A 17,411-nucleotide genomic window follows, 5' to 3' on the forward strand; every position below is an offset into this window, starting at 1 on the left:
TTTTCAATGTTTTTGTGGGGAGCAGTCGTATAGGTTGCGGTGGGTATATAAGTATGTTGGGCAGAAAGGGGTTAATTCAAAGAAAAGTTGACGGTTTGATTTTTGATGTGTGTGATGCAGTGCACATGAAAGGTCTTCTTTATTTTCCCTAGGTGGACGGGTTAGTTGGGTTCTGGTGTTGGATACATAAATCCTCCAAAAGTATCAAGAGTAAAAATAATCGTAAGAACAAAGTTGTTCACATGGACACTGCTCGGAGAGGTATTAAAACCCCCATAGTGAGTGCTTGGAAGTTGAACTGCGTGCTTTTGTTTGAATTGTTTGCCTTACCTTGCACAACATGCCGTAGATTTGCTCAGGAAGGGTGTATTGCTATGAAGTTCCTTCCTGTCACAGCATTTTTTTTTCAGGTCAGGAAATAGCGTACATTTAAGGCTAGTTTTGCATTTGCAAACGGGATTGTGTCAATTACATAATTTAGTTTTGAAGTATGTGTGCGAAGGATGAAATCCTTTGTGCTTAACAACAAAGTTCACACGCTGATAGTTGATGCCATACGCTTTACCTTCTCCAAAACAAAAACCTTTGTCATAGGATGTGGCAGTCAACTTCATGCTGTTTCAATCCTCAATATTTTGATATTCTTAAATTGTGATGTATTAGAATTGCCAAACAGGCTAAATAAATAGATTCTGGTTCATTGTTTGATCAAAACGTTACAGAGTTCAGTTTTGGCTTTATTTTATGCATTCGGTGTATTCTGTATTTTAGCGAGTGATATGTTATTTAGAATTGGACTCAAAGCACACCCTTTAACTGGTTTAGGTTATATTCTTGAGTACATGTCTCCGTTAATTGTTGATGGCTCATGTAACTCTAGCAACTACATTTTTCCTGCTCTAATTTTGTAAATTTTGTATAAACTAAAAACGATATAAAGCTGCAACGATAACAAAATGATAATAAAATAGCATATAACCTCAGAAAACGTGCCATTCGTGCTTTAAATTGTGAGCAGGCCATGATTTTCCATAACACGTTTTTTTTCTGTTTTTCGGTGCAAAATCATTACGTCACCACCAGCAATGAAGTTACGTTTCAGCCGGTCAGCTGTTGCGTAACTATGTGCCTTTTTGGGACCCATAAAAATAGTGTCAAGGGTCAAGACCCCTGTGAGTTGTAAGGATGTTCCTGTCCAGATTTAAAGTTTAACTGGGTAAAGTATGCATAATGTGAATTTAAAAATAAGATGGAGGAGGGTCAAGAATTATTCATCTTAATCATTTTAAGGGTCAAGGTTAATAATAAACTACGTTAAAATTAGTCTTCCATTTGTCACGGGCCAAACAGTTATATATAAATATACTATTTATTTTTATTCAAGCTACACTGTTTAAAAATATGTCAGTAACAGTTCAACAAAGTTCTTTCTGGCACCCTCCTAACGTATGCGTCTAACGGGGCTCGTGCACACAGTGAAAGAGTGTCGCGCGCATATCGCAGAGGGCACGCGCTATATTTGGAATAACCTGCGCGCTCCTGCATACCAGCTCTCGCGCTGTCGGCCCGTGTCCAACCTTCACGCCACTTTTAACCGGGCCCTTACAGCAACATCCTAAAATAAGTCTTCTCTTGGCCGCAGCTTGGTTCGGCCATCGCGTCCTCTTGCGTTTAAACGGAGCGTCTTGTCTTTCAGCGCGCATGCGCGGTGCCAGGAGACGCGATCGAACGAACACAAATGGACAGCACGTAGGTTAGTGACAGCAGGGTAAATCTCTGTTTGTGGGTGTTAATGAGCGTGTGTTGCATGCGTTAGACAAGACGCATTTTTAAATGAAATACAAACACGAAATGAAGAATTTGACGGTGATGGAACGCACTAAAAGTACCATCACTGCTAAAAAAACATCACGGTGGTTGAAATGGTTTTAATGGGAATTGTATTTGTTTTAATGGAAACTATAATGGTCTCTGCATGTACTGATGTTATCTGAATGTTTAAATCCCACTGAATTAAGACCTACTGTAAATCACACTAAATAAAATAATTTTGTAAAGGTTTTAATGGTAAATTACTTATGGTTCATAGTGGATTTTGAAATGGAAACCATTGAAATTCCTGTTGTTTTTTGTTAAGACTGGTAATACAACGGTAACCTATTCTTTAAAGATCCTTTAGGAAAGGAGTGTCATGCAAATACAGTACCATGGTAAAACCTTGTCTGATACTATCACTCTTTCATGGTACTGTGACATCACTTTTACAATTGTAAGGGAAACTTTTATGTAATGTCATGAACATTTTGATGGTGTACATTATGAAAAATGGTTTGCTTCTAATTCATGTTTATATCATAACATGACATTATATATACGATCTCTCTTTCTGACAGGAGCATTGCCATGAAAACCATACAATGAACATCACAGGTAGGGAAATAAACACAGATTTTTTAAATCAGTGTATGCATATGTACTTTGTATTTACAATCTAAAAAAAATTTTTTGCATGCCGTCTGGATGTAAGACAGGACTCTGACCTGTGTGTCCGTTGAGTGTCTGTTGTGTGTCACAGCACAAAATGCAGGTCTCCTGTTTCCCGCAGATCCTGACCCCAATGCAGAAGCTTACATGACCTTCATGAAAAAACACTGTTGTTATGATGCTATTCCCACCAGCTGCAAACTGGTCATTTTTGACACCTCACTGCAGGTAAAACATGTAAATGATTCATGCAGAATGAGTTGAAGGTTTTTAAACGTGTGTTCTTATGCATCTAATGTACTAACGCAGGTGAAGAAAGCCTTCTTTGCTTTATTAGCGAACGGCCTGCGGGCTGCCCCGCTGTGGGACAACAAACTGCAGAGATTTGTGGGTAAGACCCCCTAAAGTAGCAGTTCACCCAAAAATGAAAATTCTTATTTTGAGGTGAACCGTCCCTTTAACGTGCGCATGGTATTTTGTCTATGTGAATCACTTCATATACATTAAGAGATTGTTCCTCTTTGTCTGCACAGGTATGCTGACAATCACAGATTTCATCAACATTCTCCATCGGTATTATAGGTCGCCTATGGTAGGTAGCGATCCGTGTCCTCATTCTCTAACTGTGTCGTCTTTACCGTGTGTTGTCCTTCGAGCAAAGTCACGTTTGGAATTAGGTTAAGGTTTGAGCCAGATACTTTGTTCTGCATGAACCTTTGGTAAACGTGTGTTACTATCTAATCACGATTTGCTATAAATAATGTGTTCATGGTGAACCCTACGACTTGTTTTATCTTTCTAGGTTCAAATCTATGAATTGGAGGAGCACAAGATTGAGACATGGAGAGGTGATTCATTTCAAAGTAAATAATCTCCGATCATATTGAGATGTTGCATCACACATTGTAGGCTGGCACCACGTTCCCCTTGTATTAGTCACCGTGACCAACCCAGAGAAGAGCTTATACTGGACTTATATATTTATTTCTGTCTTATAAGGGACATGATTTGCTAACGGATTTTGTACACAAAAATGACCTCAGCTCACGCTTAGTTTTCAGATGGTTTTGATCCTAATCTAATTCTGTTTGTCGTTTTCTTGTTTGTAGATGTTTACCTGCAATATCACGACCAATGTCTCATCAGTATCTCACCTGATGCAAGGTAATAAAAACTTCAGGTCGAAACACATTCATTAAGGTTTCTAGGGTACTTGACCTAATTGATTTTTTTGATCCTAAAACCCCAATATGTTAATTTCTTGCATTACACAACACATTTAAAAAAGTTTTCGATATGGATGACTTTGACTGGATAGTAAACAATCAGACAATAAGAGCTTCAGTACTGTTTGTGAAGCATCTTGGGGTGAAACCTCAGAAAGCTGCTAGAAAAAACATTTCTGCAAAATTTACGTAGTAAAAAAGATGTAAATAGAAAATAGATTTTTTTGGATTTGTTACAAGATTATTCCCAAAGTTACATTTGTGTCATGCTATATTTTAACAAGTTTATTTGAAAAAAGTATGTTTAATTAATGTAGTGTATCTTACAATCTGCACACAGCCTCTTTGATGCAGTCTACTCTTTACTGAAACACAAAATCCACAGACTGCCCGTTATTGACCCAGATTCTGGAAACGTCCTTCACATACTTACCCATAAGAGAATCCTCAAGTTCCTTTATTTATTTGTAAGAAAACCACTTGATTCATTTTTTAACCTCTGCTTATTATTAACTTTTTACTAATGCACTTTGTTATGATTGTAGACAGTGTAACATTTCTTTTTCCAGGGAGCGTCAATACCAAAGCCACGCTTCCTACATATGAAAATGAAAGATGCGGGAATAGGAACGTTCACAGATATAGCCACAGTCCCACAGACCGCCACTGTCTATGATGCTCTGTCCGTGTTTGTGGACCGACGAGTGTCTGCGCTCCCTGTGGTGGACGAGAATGGTACGCTTAACTTGAAAAAATTAGAAATGAGTCGTCATGCATATCGTCGCTGTACTTCTGAAACCTCATATGTCTAAATTTGCTGTTTAGGAAATGGAAAAACTACTTTTTAAATGATCACATACTGTGTTGTCAAAGTAGACAAGCACTTTTAAATACTTTTTATTGGTTAAATACTTGCTAAACCTATTGATAGACACAAAGGGTGACTTATAAAATGATTTATGGCAAAAAAAGTAAAAATCACAAAATATGGAGATGCAAGGTTTCAGAAGTTCCTTACTGCTTGGTCTTTTTACCACACCTCTTTTTTGGGGGAAACTGACAGTAATGTTTTTTTTTAGGTAGGGTGGTCGCTCTGTATTCCAGATTCGACGTGATTGTGAGAGTCTTTTTCATTTCTTTTCACTTCTGCTTTAAAACCAATACTTTGACCATATTGTCTGCATTATAATTGTAAAAATAATGTCTGTACTTTGTGTATTATAACTATTATGAGTGAACTTTTTGTGGCATTATTTTATTTGGCAGAATCTTGCAGCACAGAAAACGTACAATAACCTGAGCATGAGCATGCAGGAGGCGGTGCGGAGGAGACAATGTTTTGTTGAAGGAGTCATTAAATGTTATCCTGACGAGACTCTGGAAACGGTTATTGACAGAATAGTTAAAGCAGAGGTGAGCGTGAGTTATTGCATTCATTTTTTAATTAATTTATTTTGTTTAAATGTTTTTTTGTATTTTTTATGTTGTTTTATTTTGATTAAAAGGATAAAAATAATTGTTTTGTTTTATTTTTATTTAGAATAAGAATAATTGTTTTGTTTTAGAATAAATGTAATTGGTTTGTTTTATTTTGTTTTAGAATAAATGTATTGTTGTTTTATCTTGTTTTATGATAAATGTAATTATCTGTTTTTTGAAAAAGTGTAATTGTTTTGTGAATGAATACCTTTGTAATTGTTTTTTTTTTTAGCATAAATATAAATGTTTTGTTTTATTTTGTTTTAGAATAAATTTAAAGGGTTGATTTAGTTTTAGAATAAATGTAATCGGATTGTTTCATTTTGTTTTAGAATTAATGTAATTGGGTTTTTTTTAGAATTAATGTAATTGGATTGTTTTAGAATAAATGTAATTGTTTTGTTTTTGAAAAATTGTAATTGTTTGCTCGGGTGCTTGTGTCCAGGTCCATAGGCTGGTGCTTGTGGACAGAAATGACGTGGTCCGGGGAATAATCTCTCTCTCTGACCTGCTGCAGGCCATAGTTTTATCTCCAGCAGGTATTGATGCTCTGCTTTCATAACCTGAGAGGATAGATTTCCTTCTCTTCCTTCATATAACCAACACTAGAATCCAGGTACGCTTTACTTTGCTTACTTACGTTTGCAAGCTTTGCCAACTCATTCATTGCTGCTACTCAAATATTTACTACCCTTATAAAAAAGAAAACGTGAGGATTTGGCAGTGGCCAAAAAATTCAAAACATCCAAAGTCAAATACTTTTTTAAATAGAGGAAACTAATTTCTGTCCATTTTTAATATCTTTAAAGGGTTAAAGAATGTAAGGGAGAGACATTATGTCACTGTTATGTCTTCTGTTACATGAAATGTGCCTCCCATAATACATTGTGTTCTCCACAATGCTGAGGCTTAAGTTCCAAAATAATTCTCTGAATTTGGGTATTCACAAGCAGTGAGCAATGGAAATGATGAAAGTTCCTGTACATTCAATGCTCGCCAAAATAAGAACTGCCTGCTTGTTTGGTGTATATGTGTGTGACCTCTTTGTTTGTCATGTGAATATTTGAATGTTTGAGAATAGGGTCAGGGACGTGACCGTGTGTGCTTTTGTTGTGTTCATAACACCAACGTAGCTGAAAACATAGTGTAGTGTTTCAAAAGGCTCTTTTACGTCTTATTGCTGGTACTCACCTGTTTGTGTTAATATTATATTTACACTGATAATAAAGTCCTTAAAGGATACGAAAAACAATTAATCTTTTCTTATTGTAGGTATTGAACGTGGATGAAGTATGACTGCGGCCAAGAAGGAAGATGTAATGATCTGAAATATATCCCTGCAAAATATTTACGTGACTGTTTTATTTTGTACATAATTTTGTCTTTGTTGCGTTTTTTATTAGGTTTGAGTTAAACAGTGAATGCACTATGTACATTTTTTATTTATGATAACAATAATTACACAGAAAACAACAGTATGTAACAGTTGGGCTTTGGTTTTGATCAAATTGATCTAAATTGCCTTTGTGGTCTACTGGTAGATTATCATGTGTTTTTGTAATAAATTATTTCCTGTTTTCTTTTTTGCTTGTATCCTTTACTGTTTCCTATGATGCAATGCGTTCAACTTGACCTTACATTTCCAGTGTGATAAATGAGGAAATGGCATATATAAAATAATGTTAATACCTCCATTTTTAACGGTCATTGACTCATTTAAAAGTAAGCAAACGATTTTTCAACTCTAAAAGCAGAATAAGTATTCTTGTATTCATTTGGTGTTAACTAATATTTAATTCTGAATTAATATAATAAGATTATAATAACATTTTGATCAATTAAATATGCATACTTATGTCAATTATGTTGACAGAAGTATGTATAAATATGCATAAATTCAATTGTACTCATTAAATTCAAATTATATATATTTTTTATAATGTTGCTTTACATGGAGAAAAAAATTGCACATTATTCCCGTTCAAAATAATCAAAATAAATTGCTAATAACAAACTGCTAAACAATAAATATGTTTGTTTTAATTCCAAGGTGTTTTATGTTCGAATTATATTTAATAAAACAAATGACAAAATTAAATTATATTTCTTTGCTAAATACAAAACATTGTAACTTAAGTAAATAAATAAAACTATTTCGCTAATAGCCGAATGCTAACAACAAACGTTTCTTTTTTATATTTTTATTTTTTATATTGTTTTTATAAAATAAATGTTCTTATTCAATCATATTTGTATGCTTAATACACAGAATTGTGTAAACAAAACAAAAAAACATAAAATTGTTGTTTTCATGTACGTGTTGCATCCAGCAGATGTCACCCGTGGGCGCAGTAAACATTTCGCACGTGACACCGCAACAGCCTGTAAAATCCTTTCTGCCGTGTTCTTTCTGTTTTTTTCTTGTAATCCGTGACGAGCCTCTCCTGACCGAACCCCGTAATCAACACGCACAACAAACAAAACTGGATCAGTGAAAATGGCGAGCAGCGAGGAGGAGGGTCTGGAGGCCTGGTTCCCCGCGCCCGTCGGCGGAGAGGATGATCCCGAGCTGCGGCGGCTGCGGGAGCGTCTGCGCGGATGGCTGTCGCAATACGAGCCGGCGCTGATCTCCGCGCAGCGGCTGCTGGTTTGGGAGAGGCCGCTGCACAGCAGCATCGCGGCGCTCATGCTCAACACGGCGTTCTGGTGAGAGTTTAGCGAAGAAAGCCTGTTAGTTAGTTATCGGGTTAATCTGCGGGGTAGTTAGTGGATGGATCAGGTCAAAGTTTCCATCGTGTTGTTGGACGGCACACTTGCTTTGCTCACAACACTGTAACGTTACCATGCTACTACTATGATACATTTGGACATTCACCATGTTTTTTGTATAAGAATCCCGCTTTACTATAGTATTTCACTAGAGTATTCAATATCGACGTAGTATCGTGGTATGTGTTTAGTTACGTGTTTATTCCTATATTGTTATGGTAATCCAATAGGATACTTTATGCGTACTTTAAAGTACACACTAATTTGTATGAATACGTTGTTTTTGGACATTCGCCATGGTTTTTGTACGAGATTACCATAGCTTTTACTGCATTTTACACACATTTTACTATAGTATTATACAGTACCGTGATATTAATATATTTTTTTACATTCGTCATGGTATTTATAAGAATACTATATTACCAATGGTTTTACTATATTTAACAACATTTTACTATAGTGTTATACAGTACCATGTTATAACTATCTTTTTTGGACTTTCAGCATATTTAAAATACTGTTATTATTAGGGTAATACCATAGTACACACCATAGTGTACTATAAATATGTAAATCATACAGTACCATTGGGAATGATTTTTTCTTAAAAAAATGTTGTATAGTGTTATTATGGTAATACCATAGTATTCTTTACTACATACCTTTTATATATACCATGGTGTTCCATAGTATTTATTTCTATGTTTTTTGTTTGTTGTATTTGGACATTTACTACAATAACCATGATTTATTTATGGTATTTGTAGTCAAATCATATTAACCACAAATTACCAGTTCTCATATTTTGACTAAGACATTTGCTTACTACACTTTTACCATGATAAAACCATGGTTAATTTTCATAAGGGTTCAATACTATTGGTATGGTTGAAGTACCTCAGTCCAAACCATGGTAGCATTCATTTTTTTATTTATACCTTTATTGTAGTCTGCAATACTGTGGAAGTGTATGTAAATACCATGGTTAATATAATATCATAGTTTTTCCATTCTGATACTGTTGTTATCACAATTATGTACCATAATGGTTAATGGGCAACATATGCATAATATTAAAATATTTTACACTCAATTTGTCCACTACACGCATCAATATCATGATGCTTGGATCAGTGATGCAGATCTTTGAAGTGCTTGTGTATGTGTCCTAGGCTTCTTTCATCTTCGTCCTTGCGACCCTTGTTTCTCCTGGGTGTGTCCCTTATTGGACTGACTCTTCTGGAGAGATGGAAAGACAAGCTGCCACAGATCTCTGGTAATGTATCAACACATTATACTGAACATAGTCCTTAAAGTGATAGTTCACCCAAAAATGAAAACCCTGCCATCATTTACTCACCCTCTTGTCATTTCAAACCTGTATGACTTTCTTTCTTCTGCAGAACACAAAAGAAGATATTTTGAAGAATGTTGGTAACCGAACAGCGCCGGCACTCATTCAGTTCTATGGTATGGACACAAAACCAATGGGGGCCAGTTAATGACATTCTTCAAAATATCTTCTTTTGTGTTCTTCGGAAGAAAGAAAGTCATACAGGTTTGAAATGACAAGAGGGTGAGTAAATGATGACAGGACTTTCATCACTTTAAAGCGTGTTACACTGATACAGTCTGATGCTACATGATCTGTTGCCGAAGTATTAACAATCTTTCTGTATGTCCTTCAATCTCAACAGTGTTTCATTCAGAGGTGGCTGTGGTTAAACGGTATGTATTTTCAATGATCTTTTTGCGTGTCTCAACAGCACCTCCATCCCTTTAGACCGCTGCGTAATGTTTTTCTGTTCTTGTACAGTAGAGTACACTACATCCTTAAACATTCCTGGGGGATGTGTGAACGCCAGGACAGAAAGCTATTTCATTCATGTCAGAAATGTTGTAATTCACAATGCAGCACAACTGCTTTGTATTGTATTGAATGCGTTTAATGCAAATTAAATGTAGCTGAAAAATGCTTTTAGGATAATGCATTTGCAGCGAACGTCTATGGAGCATAGTTTACATTGCAATGTTCTGATAAAGGACAGTAAAAAGATAAAAAAAATACTAACCTTGTCTGTGTAAAGTTGCATTCAATTTTAAAATTGGATGACATAAAAAAGGAAAAATTGTGTTTACGTAATGCCGCAAAACTACAAGTTCATCCTCAAGGAAAAGTAGTTCCATTGTTAAAAAAAGGATGTACAACTCTACAACAAAGATAACACCCAGTTTTGTGTAGAAGAATAAATACTGAGCTCCACATTTATGCTTTGAAACCCCTGGACTGACTTGACCTGTATATATTTATGTCACAAACATTATTGTGTTTGCCATTTCATAGATTTTAACTTTTGAAACCCTGAATATTCCTAAAAATCAAACCATGTTCGTACGGTCATCGTTTACGGTCTAATGAAATGTACTCGTGTCCCAGTTGTGAGAATGAGTCGGTCGTATATGTTTTGTTTCACAGTGAAGTGATATCGGATCAGCCCCATCTGTTAAGTGTGGATGAACTGAGCCATCATCTAGCAGAAAGTTACCTGACCTTCACCCTTTGCATCCAAGAAACGCTTCAGTATAAACGCCAGAATCACGGCAAGGTGAGAAGTGTTACATAACCGAAGTTGTTCTTAATATTTTGTGTTTTCTGGAACATATACAGTGTTAAGAACTTGTACAGTATTTGATATTACAAATGTCTTTGTTTTTTTTAAGAAATTGAAATAAAAAATGATGTACGGCAGAAAGACATAGTTTTGAATGAAACTGTTAAATATAAACAAAATATTTGTTTTACAATAAAACGATGCATCTACTGTGTATGCCCAGACACACTTTACTAAACGTTATTTCACTCTCCTCAGTTCTGTATTATGATGTGTTCGGGATGTTTTCTTTTGGCTGCGGTTGGACATTACATTCCCGGGATTATGATCTCCTACATTATATGTAAGCGGAATTCCTCTGGCTGGGTTTGTTTATTTCCATATATCTGTCTGCACATATATGACTCACTTGAGCCAAAGCTAGGAGAATTATACAACACAAACCTTTCAAATCCACCTCTACACTTATATAACACTTTGTTGTTGTTTCAAGTGCCATAAAGTGCTATATACTAGAAAGTTATAAATCCCATGATGGATATTTATGTATTTTCAACATTGGTGTGAAACAGTATAATCTTAAAGGGGTCATATGACACGGCTAAAACGAATATTATCGGGGGTTTTTTTAGATGTAATGCAATGTGTATACATGATTTAAGGTTCAGAAACTCTCTGAAACGTGCTGATTTTTTACAAAGCTCATCGCTCTGAAAAGCGAGGTGTGCTATGATTGCCCAGTTAACCAGTGCGTAGTGATTGGTCGAATACTGTAAGCGGGTGACGGAAATGTAACGCCTCTTACCATATTTGGAACATCAGGTTCCTCTTCAATTGTACTGACAGGTACGCCCACCTTACTTGCGTATACATTTGGGCGATCTTAGTCCAATCATGCCAAGAACTGACGTAGATTTGTGGGGGTGTGGTTACACGAGGCGTTTCAGGCAGGTCTGGGTGAGCATTCACTTTTAGATAGAATGCATCTTTTGTTCCGACACTTTCATTTTTGCAATTTTACGTGTCTAATACATGCATGGGCAACTTATAACACACCAAAGACACAGAAAAACACGTGTTCGTGCCATATGACCCCTTTAAAGTATGTGCTCCACAAAATGCAAGCATCATGCTTTGCCCAAATTCGCATTTGTTATTTATTTTTTATACAGTTGACGCACCGTGTGGCAGAAATGTCCTGCAGTGTAATAAATAATATACATTACATATACATTTATATAAAGTTTTGCGTTTTAAATGACCTCATTTTAATTGATTTGAGATGTTGAACAGTCATAGCAAGTAAAATTTACACTAATGTTTATGTAAATTGTAACTTAAAATCATAATGCTTCAAAAGTAATTCATGTTACTTGCCACTTACCCGTTCACACGGATTCGATTAATGGACAAATCTTAATGTGAACCTTTATTAGAAAAGATCAGCGATAAATAAAGAAAATGTTGTCGCGTTTACTACTATACCACAATATTACAATTATCACAACTTTATAGTCTTTAATTACAGAATGAAATGGAGATTAATCAGGGTGGTTAATAGAATTAAATCATGGTTAATAGATATAAATCGTGGTTAATTGTGTGGTTAATAGAGATTATTGTGGTAATAGAAGTTAATTCTGGTTAATAGATATTGATCATGGTTAATGGTGTGTTTCTCTCTGTCCTGTGTTCAGTGCTGAGTGTCCTGCTTTGGCCGCTGGTGGTCTATCATGAGCTCATTCAGAAGATGTACACCGGACTCGAACCCATCCTGATGAAACTCGACTACAGCATGAAGGGAGACACACAACGGCGTAAATACGATAAGAGAAGTGAGCGGGCGTTCTTTTCCATCTAAATAAAGCACCAGATATAAACAAAATGGTTTGTTATGTGCAGTGTTGGGTAAGTTACTCTCAAAAAGTAATTAATTACTAGTTACTAATTACATATTCAATAGTGTAATTAGATTACTGTACAAATTACTCTCTCCAAAAAGTATTTAGTTACTTATTACTAATTACTTTCTATATCCTATATCAACCTTGATTAGTTAAGTGATTCAAGGATAGACATGAAAGGGCTCTTTTAATTCATTCAAATAAATAATATTAAACTACATAAAGTACTCTTATTAACTGACCAATTACAAATGTGAGAATTATAGTTTAAAGCACAGATTTTAAAGTTAGATTTTGAATTTTGATGTCAATTCCACTATTACACACACATATATTACACAAAGTATTTAGTTTAATTACATCAAAAGTAACTGTAATTAAATTACAGAAAAAATAAGAGTAATCCCTTACTTTACTTTTTCAAGGGAAAAGTAATTAAATTACAGTAACTAATTACTTGGTAACTAGTTACACCCAGCACTGGTTATGTGCAGTTAGATTTTCGTGTCACCAAATGGGTCGTTGTTTTTTTGGCTACTAGTATCTCAGTTCTGTGATTTCGTAACGAATGTTTCATCGTTCTGTCAGTTGTTGTTAGACTCTGTGTGTATTTGTGTGTGTGTGTAGAGCTGAAGAAGGAGCAGGAAGAGGGAGATGAGCCCAGGGCGGAAACGGAGAGTGAAAGCGAGGAAGAGCTTTCCTGCTTCGCCACGACCGTGAGTGTCTTTACATTGTCTTGTGATGGAGAGGGGTCTGCGGTTATGCCAAATGACCCCACAGGAATAATTTACCTCAAAATGCCAGTTTTGTTCACTCAAAAACGAAAATTCTGTCCTCATTTAGTCACCCTCAGGTTGTTTCAAACCTATATAAATTTATTCTGTTAAACACAAAGAAAGATATTTGTAAGAATGTTAGCAATTCTCAGTTCTGTGACATCCACTACCATAGTAGGAAAAAATATTGCTTTTTTTTGTTCCGTTGAACACAAAGTGAGATATTTTGAAGAATTTAGGAACACAAACCGTTCTGGGGCACCTTTGAGTACCATTTAATTTGTCCTACTATGGCAGTCAATGATGTCACAGAATTGAAAATTGCTCAAATTCTTCCAAATATCTTTCTGTGTGTTCATCAGAACAAAGTCATTTGTACAGGTATGAAATAACATGAGGGCGAGCAAATTATGACAGAATTTTCATTTTTGGGTGAAGTATCACTTTAATGTTGAAGTCTCTCACGTCATTCCAGCCAATCAGATTAGAGCTTACTGTTTTGAGACGCTCTTGCCACTTTTGCATGCAAACGCACCGGACAATCTGGAAAAAAAATAGCATGGTTTTGTTTTTTCCTTGGTTTTTGGTAAATGGTTGTTTTTTGGAGCAGGTGGATGTTAAGACTACAGCTCTGGCGATGGCCATCACTGACTCGGAGCTCTCGGATGAGGAGGCGTCCATACTGGAGAGTGGCGGTTTCTCTGTATCCAGAGCAACCACCCCTCAACTTACAGACGTCTCTGAAGGTACTCCATGCATTTAGAATATTATGATATTTGTACACGTGTACGTCTGTAAAATAGTAAACAAAATGTTTTTTTACGTTCATGAAAAAATATTTTTTGTGGCACCAAATTTATGTGCAAATTATTCAAACGGTTCTTTCACAACCTTTCTCAATTTAACATGACTACATAAAATGGTTTTACGCAAATCTCTTGCATGACTTTGGCGCAACAAGTTCACAAATGCAGTTCCACTCATAAATGGTTTTACTCCACTAACTAATTTTTCCTCCGCAGATTTGGATCAACAGAGTGTCCACAGCGAACCAGAGGAGGCGTTCACCAGAGACCTAACAGGGTTTCCATCGGTGGATGAGTTGCCTTCTATTGAACCGGGTCTGTTTCATTTCCCCCTCGGGTCCGACCAGGCCGGAGCTTCCGGTTCAGATCTCCAGGAGGAACGGCTGTCGCCAGCCAGCCTCCTCATTCAGCACTTAGCATCCCCGCTCCACTTCGTCAACACGCACTTCAACGGAAATGGACAGGCCGTGGGGTCGGAGCAAAGCATTGTGGGTCCTGAGCAAGAGGGAACGGGCGTCCCGAGACCTTCTCGCTCCCTGGAGGCGCTTAGCGAGGAGATAGTGAGCACGGCCATCTCCACCGTCGTACAGAACACTCTTTCGGCACTGTTGCGCTCTACGGAGGCCAGCGAGGGGTCCTCCTTGGCCTCCTTTCTTCCCACCGAGACGCCTCCTTGCCCGATGGAAACGCCCCTCGAGTCGGCATCCGCACAAGAAGCCATTGCGGAGGAGGAGGATGATGTCGCCACGACGGAAGCCAGCACGGAAGAGCAGCCTGATGTCACGCTCGTCCCCGCCGAAGAAGAGGACTTTGAACTTCTGGACCAAAGCGAACTGGAACAGATGGATGAGGGGCTGGGCTTTGGGTTTGATGGACAGGAAGAGGGCGGGGTGTCAGCCGACACGCCCCCGAGCAATCGGCAGCCGGCAGAACAGCAGGATTCCTAGCTTCCCAAATGTAAACTGTTTCATTTTATTTATGGTTAATGTAGATTCCGTAAACTGACACACGCATATGTTTTGTGAAAGGGTACGTTGCAGTCGACTATGCCTTTTAGTTTGTTTTCATGGATGAGATCACTGTGATTGTTGGCGGGCTTGTCGAGCAGGTGAATGTCGTGTCTTGCAAAACGTACGACACCAAATCCGATTTGAGATGGTAACTAGTTTTTTTTTCTAGAGATTCAAGTCACATTCAGCCTCGAACCAACAACAGCAAATTAAGCCGCTCGGATTTGAAAATCAATATAAGGGAAGAGTTCACCTAAAAATGAAAATCTTATGTTATTTCAATTTTTTATAGAACAGAACGGCTAACCTTACTGATGTTATTTTCGTGCAATGAAAGTCAATAGTGACCCAGAGCTGTCAAGCTTCAAAGTACATTTAAAGTCTTCCGAAAGCCACACGACTTACGTTTTTTGTGTGTTTTTCACACAGAGCTGTCCTATAAAATGAAAAGACTCGAAATATAGCGCATGAGATATTTGAACTGGCCAGCCTCTAGTCCCCATTCACTTACATTGTATCAAATTGCGTGCATGTTTCTTCCTTATGTATTCAGCAGAAGAAAATCTTGCAGTTTACAGAATTTCAATATTTGGGTGAACTGCTTCTTTCAAATAGACTGAAATACATTCAGTGTTTACTGCATATTTTGATACTCGCCACATCTCTGTAACGGATAACAGGAGACCTCGGTTGCCAGATGATGGTCCCTGACCGACCGTCATCATAAGGCTTAATGAACTGGTTTAAACTTTTCAAACCTGCACATAAGTAAAAAGTTATGGAGATTATAAAAAAAATCATAATCATAGCTGACCTAATATATTCTGGAATATATAAATATAAAGTGGATGATTGTATTTATTAAAATTGGTCGGAATGAATATATGGTTTATCGTAAAATATGTCTTGCATAATTAGTAAACTTGCAAGGCTTGTATTTTGGGATGGCAAAACCTGGAAGAATTTAAAGCAAGATTTTAAATGCGTAAACGTTGAATAATTTGGGCTTTATAGATGTTACGTAACCAGTTTCCGAAAGTAGTCTCGATGAATTAAATATTAGACTGTGCCATTTATTTTTTGCGTCTTGAAAAGTAATATATGAACTTGTTGAATTTCCGCACAACGTGATTGTGAATGCAGCGCACGGAATAGTAGCACACACTTATTTAGCAGTCACAAAAATGTTCCTGCTTTAATTTAAATGTTAGAATTGAAACCTAACATTAATATATTTCTATTCAGGTTAAATTTATTATGATTGGATACACTTGTATGATTTGTTTGTTGTACATGCTCGATTTTTGCAGGACCTCTGAATTTTCATAACCATGCCAGATGTTTTCCATTGCATTGTAAAAAATCACACCATGTGGTCACAGATTGCCTGAAATAGCATTTCAACCGATATGCTTCAGTTTCTGTGGGAGGAGTTTGTGCATGGGCTTGACTGAATTAATTTTCCCTTATTTCAATCGAAATTAAAATTTGTAGAGGGAATCATTGAGCCTTATTTACTGTACATTAGTGACATGTAGGCGATATGTGACCAACGTATATTTCGACAAATCATGAAGCTCAAACTGAAAATGTTTGCCTTTATGTCAGTTTCAGAGTCTCGGTGACCGTTTGTGTGGCACTTAATGAATATAGGATTTTATGATCCAATATATATAATATATTTTTCAATTAATAATCATGAATATCTTTCAAACTGGAGACGTGTATATAAAACCATTGTATATATTTAATGGCCTGTAACATTGTACACATCTTTTAAAATGGACGTTTTGCAGATATGCTCGTTGGTTGTAAGTTGAATTGAACTCATACACCGCGACCTAACCAGGTGCGACGTCATAAACTACAAGTTATTAAATCTCTTCCAGAATAATTGAGAACAAAAGAGAGTATTTTTTGTCATTTGCTTGGATTCTACGTTTCTAATTAAATTGCTCCTATTTTGAAATATCGTTAGTCCAAAATGAAACGTCGCAGATTTTCAGATTTGCTTTTATGTGGACCGATTGCTTGCCGCTGGAAACCTGAAGCGTATCACACCTGGTTAGGACACTGTGTCAAAAGGTGTTTTTTTGCACAGTCATTTCTCTGGATGGAGTGCTTTTTGCTTTTTATGTAGATCCCCACAAGCATCCGACTCAGAGAGTCTTGTGTTTTAAAAGAATTCAGAGACATCATGTTTGTGTAGTAGTGATTGTGTTTTGCTCATGCTGTTACTGCTTTACGCTCTATAAAAAAGCACTTGGCATTTAACTACAAGTGTATTGTTGATCGGTCGGTCTGGTCTGAATTTTTCCCTCAGTAGTATGTCTTTCTAGTTT

The 17,411-nt window shown here is 36.6% G+C and overlaps 2 protein-coding genes across 3 annotated transcripts; both read left to right on the top strand.

Annotated features, from left to right (window-relative positions):
• Nucleotides 1–105: 105 nt before the first annotated feature.
• On the top strand, nt 106–6,958 carry prkag3a (protein kinase, AMP-activated, gamma 3a non-catalytic subunit). Of its 2 annotated transcripts, none has more exons than XM_057332358.1 (13): nt 106–1,753; nt 2,394–2,430; nt 2,606–2,712; nt 2,794–2,875; nt 3,018–3,076; nt 3,287–3,347; nt 3,594–3,648; nt 4,051–4,177; nt 4,280–4,445; nt 4,790–4,827; nt 4,977–5,123; nt 5,635–5,805; nt 6,462–6,958. In XM_057332358.1, exons 2-12 carry the CDS (start codon nt 2,418–2,420, stop codon nt 5,749–5,751), a joined length of 972 nt encoding a protein of 323 aa, XP_057188341.1. In that variant the 5' UTR covers nt 106–1,753; nt 2,394–2,417; the 3' UTR covers nt 5,752–5,805; nt 6,462–6,958. The 2 variants fall into 2 exon arrangements, with proteins under 2 accessions (XP_057188341.1, XP_057188342.1); XM_057332359.1 differs by having other exon boundaries at nt 3,287–3,332.
• A 548-nt stretch (nt 6,959–7,506) lies between these two features.
• retreg2 (reticulophagy regulator family member 2) lies at nt 7,507–17,347 on the top strand. The gene is made up of 9 exons (XM_057332266.1): nt 7,507–7,895; nt 9,134–9,237; nt 9,659–9,689; nt 10,438–10,567; nt 10,832–10,916; nt 12,271–12,408; nt 13,105–13,193; nt 13,864–13,999; nt 14,276–17,347. The coding sequence occupies exons 1-9, from the start codon at nt 7,687–7,689 to the stop codon at nt 15,004–15,006; spliced, it is 1,653 nt and encodes a 550-aa protein (XP_057188249.1). The 5' UTR covers nt 7,507–7,686; the 3' UTR covers nt 15,007–17,347.
• The last annotated feature ends 64 nt before the right edge of the window (nt 17,348–17,411 follow it).

Source organism: Triplophysa rosa, linkage group LG4 (genome assembly GCF_024868665.1).
Source record: "Triplophysa rosa linkage group LG4, Trosa_1v2, whole genome shotgun sequence".
NCBI classification, from domain to species: Eukaryota; Metazoa; Chordata; class Actinopteri; order Cypriniformes; family Nemacheilidae; genus Triplophysa; species Triplophysa rosa.

What these genes read in the sequence shown, in the direction of transcription:
- retreg2 (XM_057332266.1), top strand. Translation starts at nt 7,687, where the DNA reads ATGGCGAGCAGCGAGGAGGAGGGTCTGGAGGCCTGGTTCCCCGCGCCC. An exon ending in GAGGTGGCTGTGGTTAAACG is followed by an intron (nt 9,690 to 10,437) that starts GTATGTATTTTC and finishes TTTGTTTCACAG; the next exon opens with TGAAGTGATATCGGATCAGC. An exon ending in ACTTACAGACGTCTCTGAAG is followed by an intron (nt 14,000 to 14,275) that starts GTACTCCATGCA and finishes TTTCCTCCGCAG; the next exon opens with ATTTGGATCAACAGAGTGTC.
- prkag3a (XM_057332358.1), top strand. An exon ending in GGTATTATAGGTCGCCTATG is followed by an intron (nt 3,077 to 3,286) that starts GTAGGTAGCGAT and finishes TTATCTTTCTAG; the next exon opens with GTTCAAATCTATGAATTGGA. An exon ending in ACAGAATAGTTAAAGCAGAG is followed by an intron (nt 5,124 to 5,634) that starts GTGAGCGTGAGT and finishes GCTTGTGTCCAG; the next exon opens with GTCCATAGGCTGGTGCTTGT.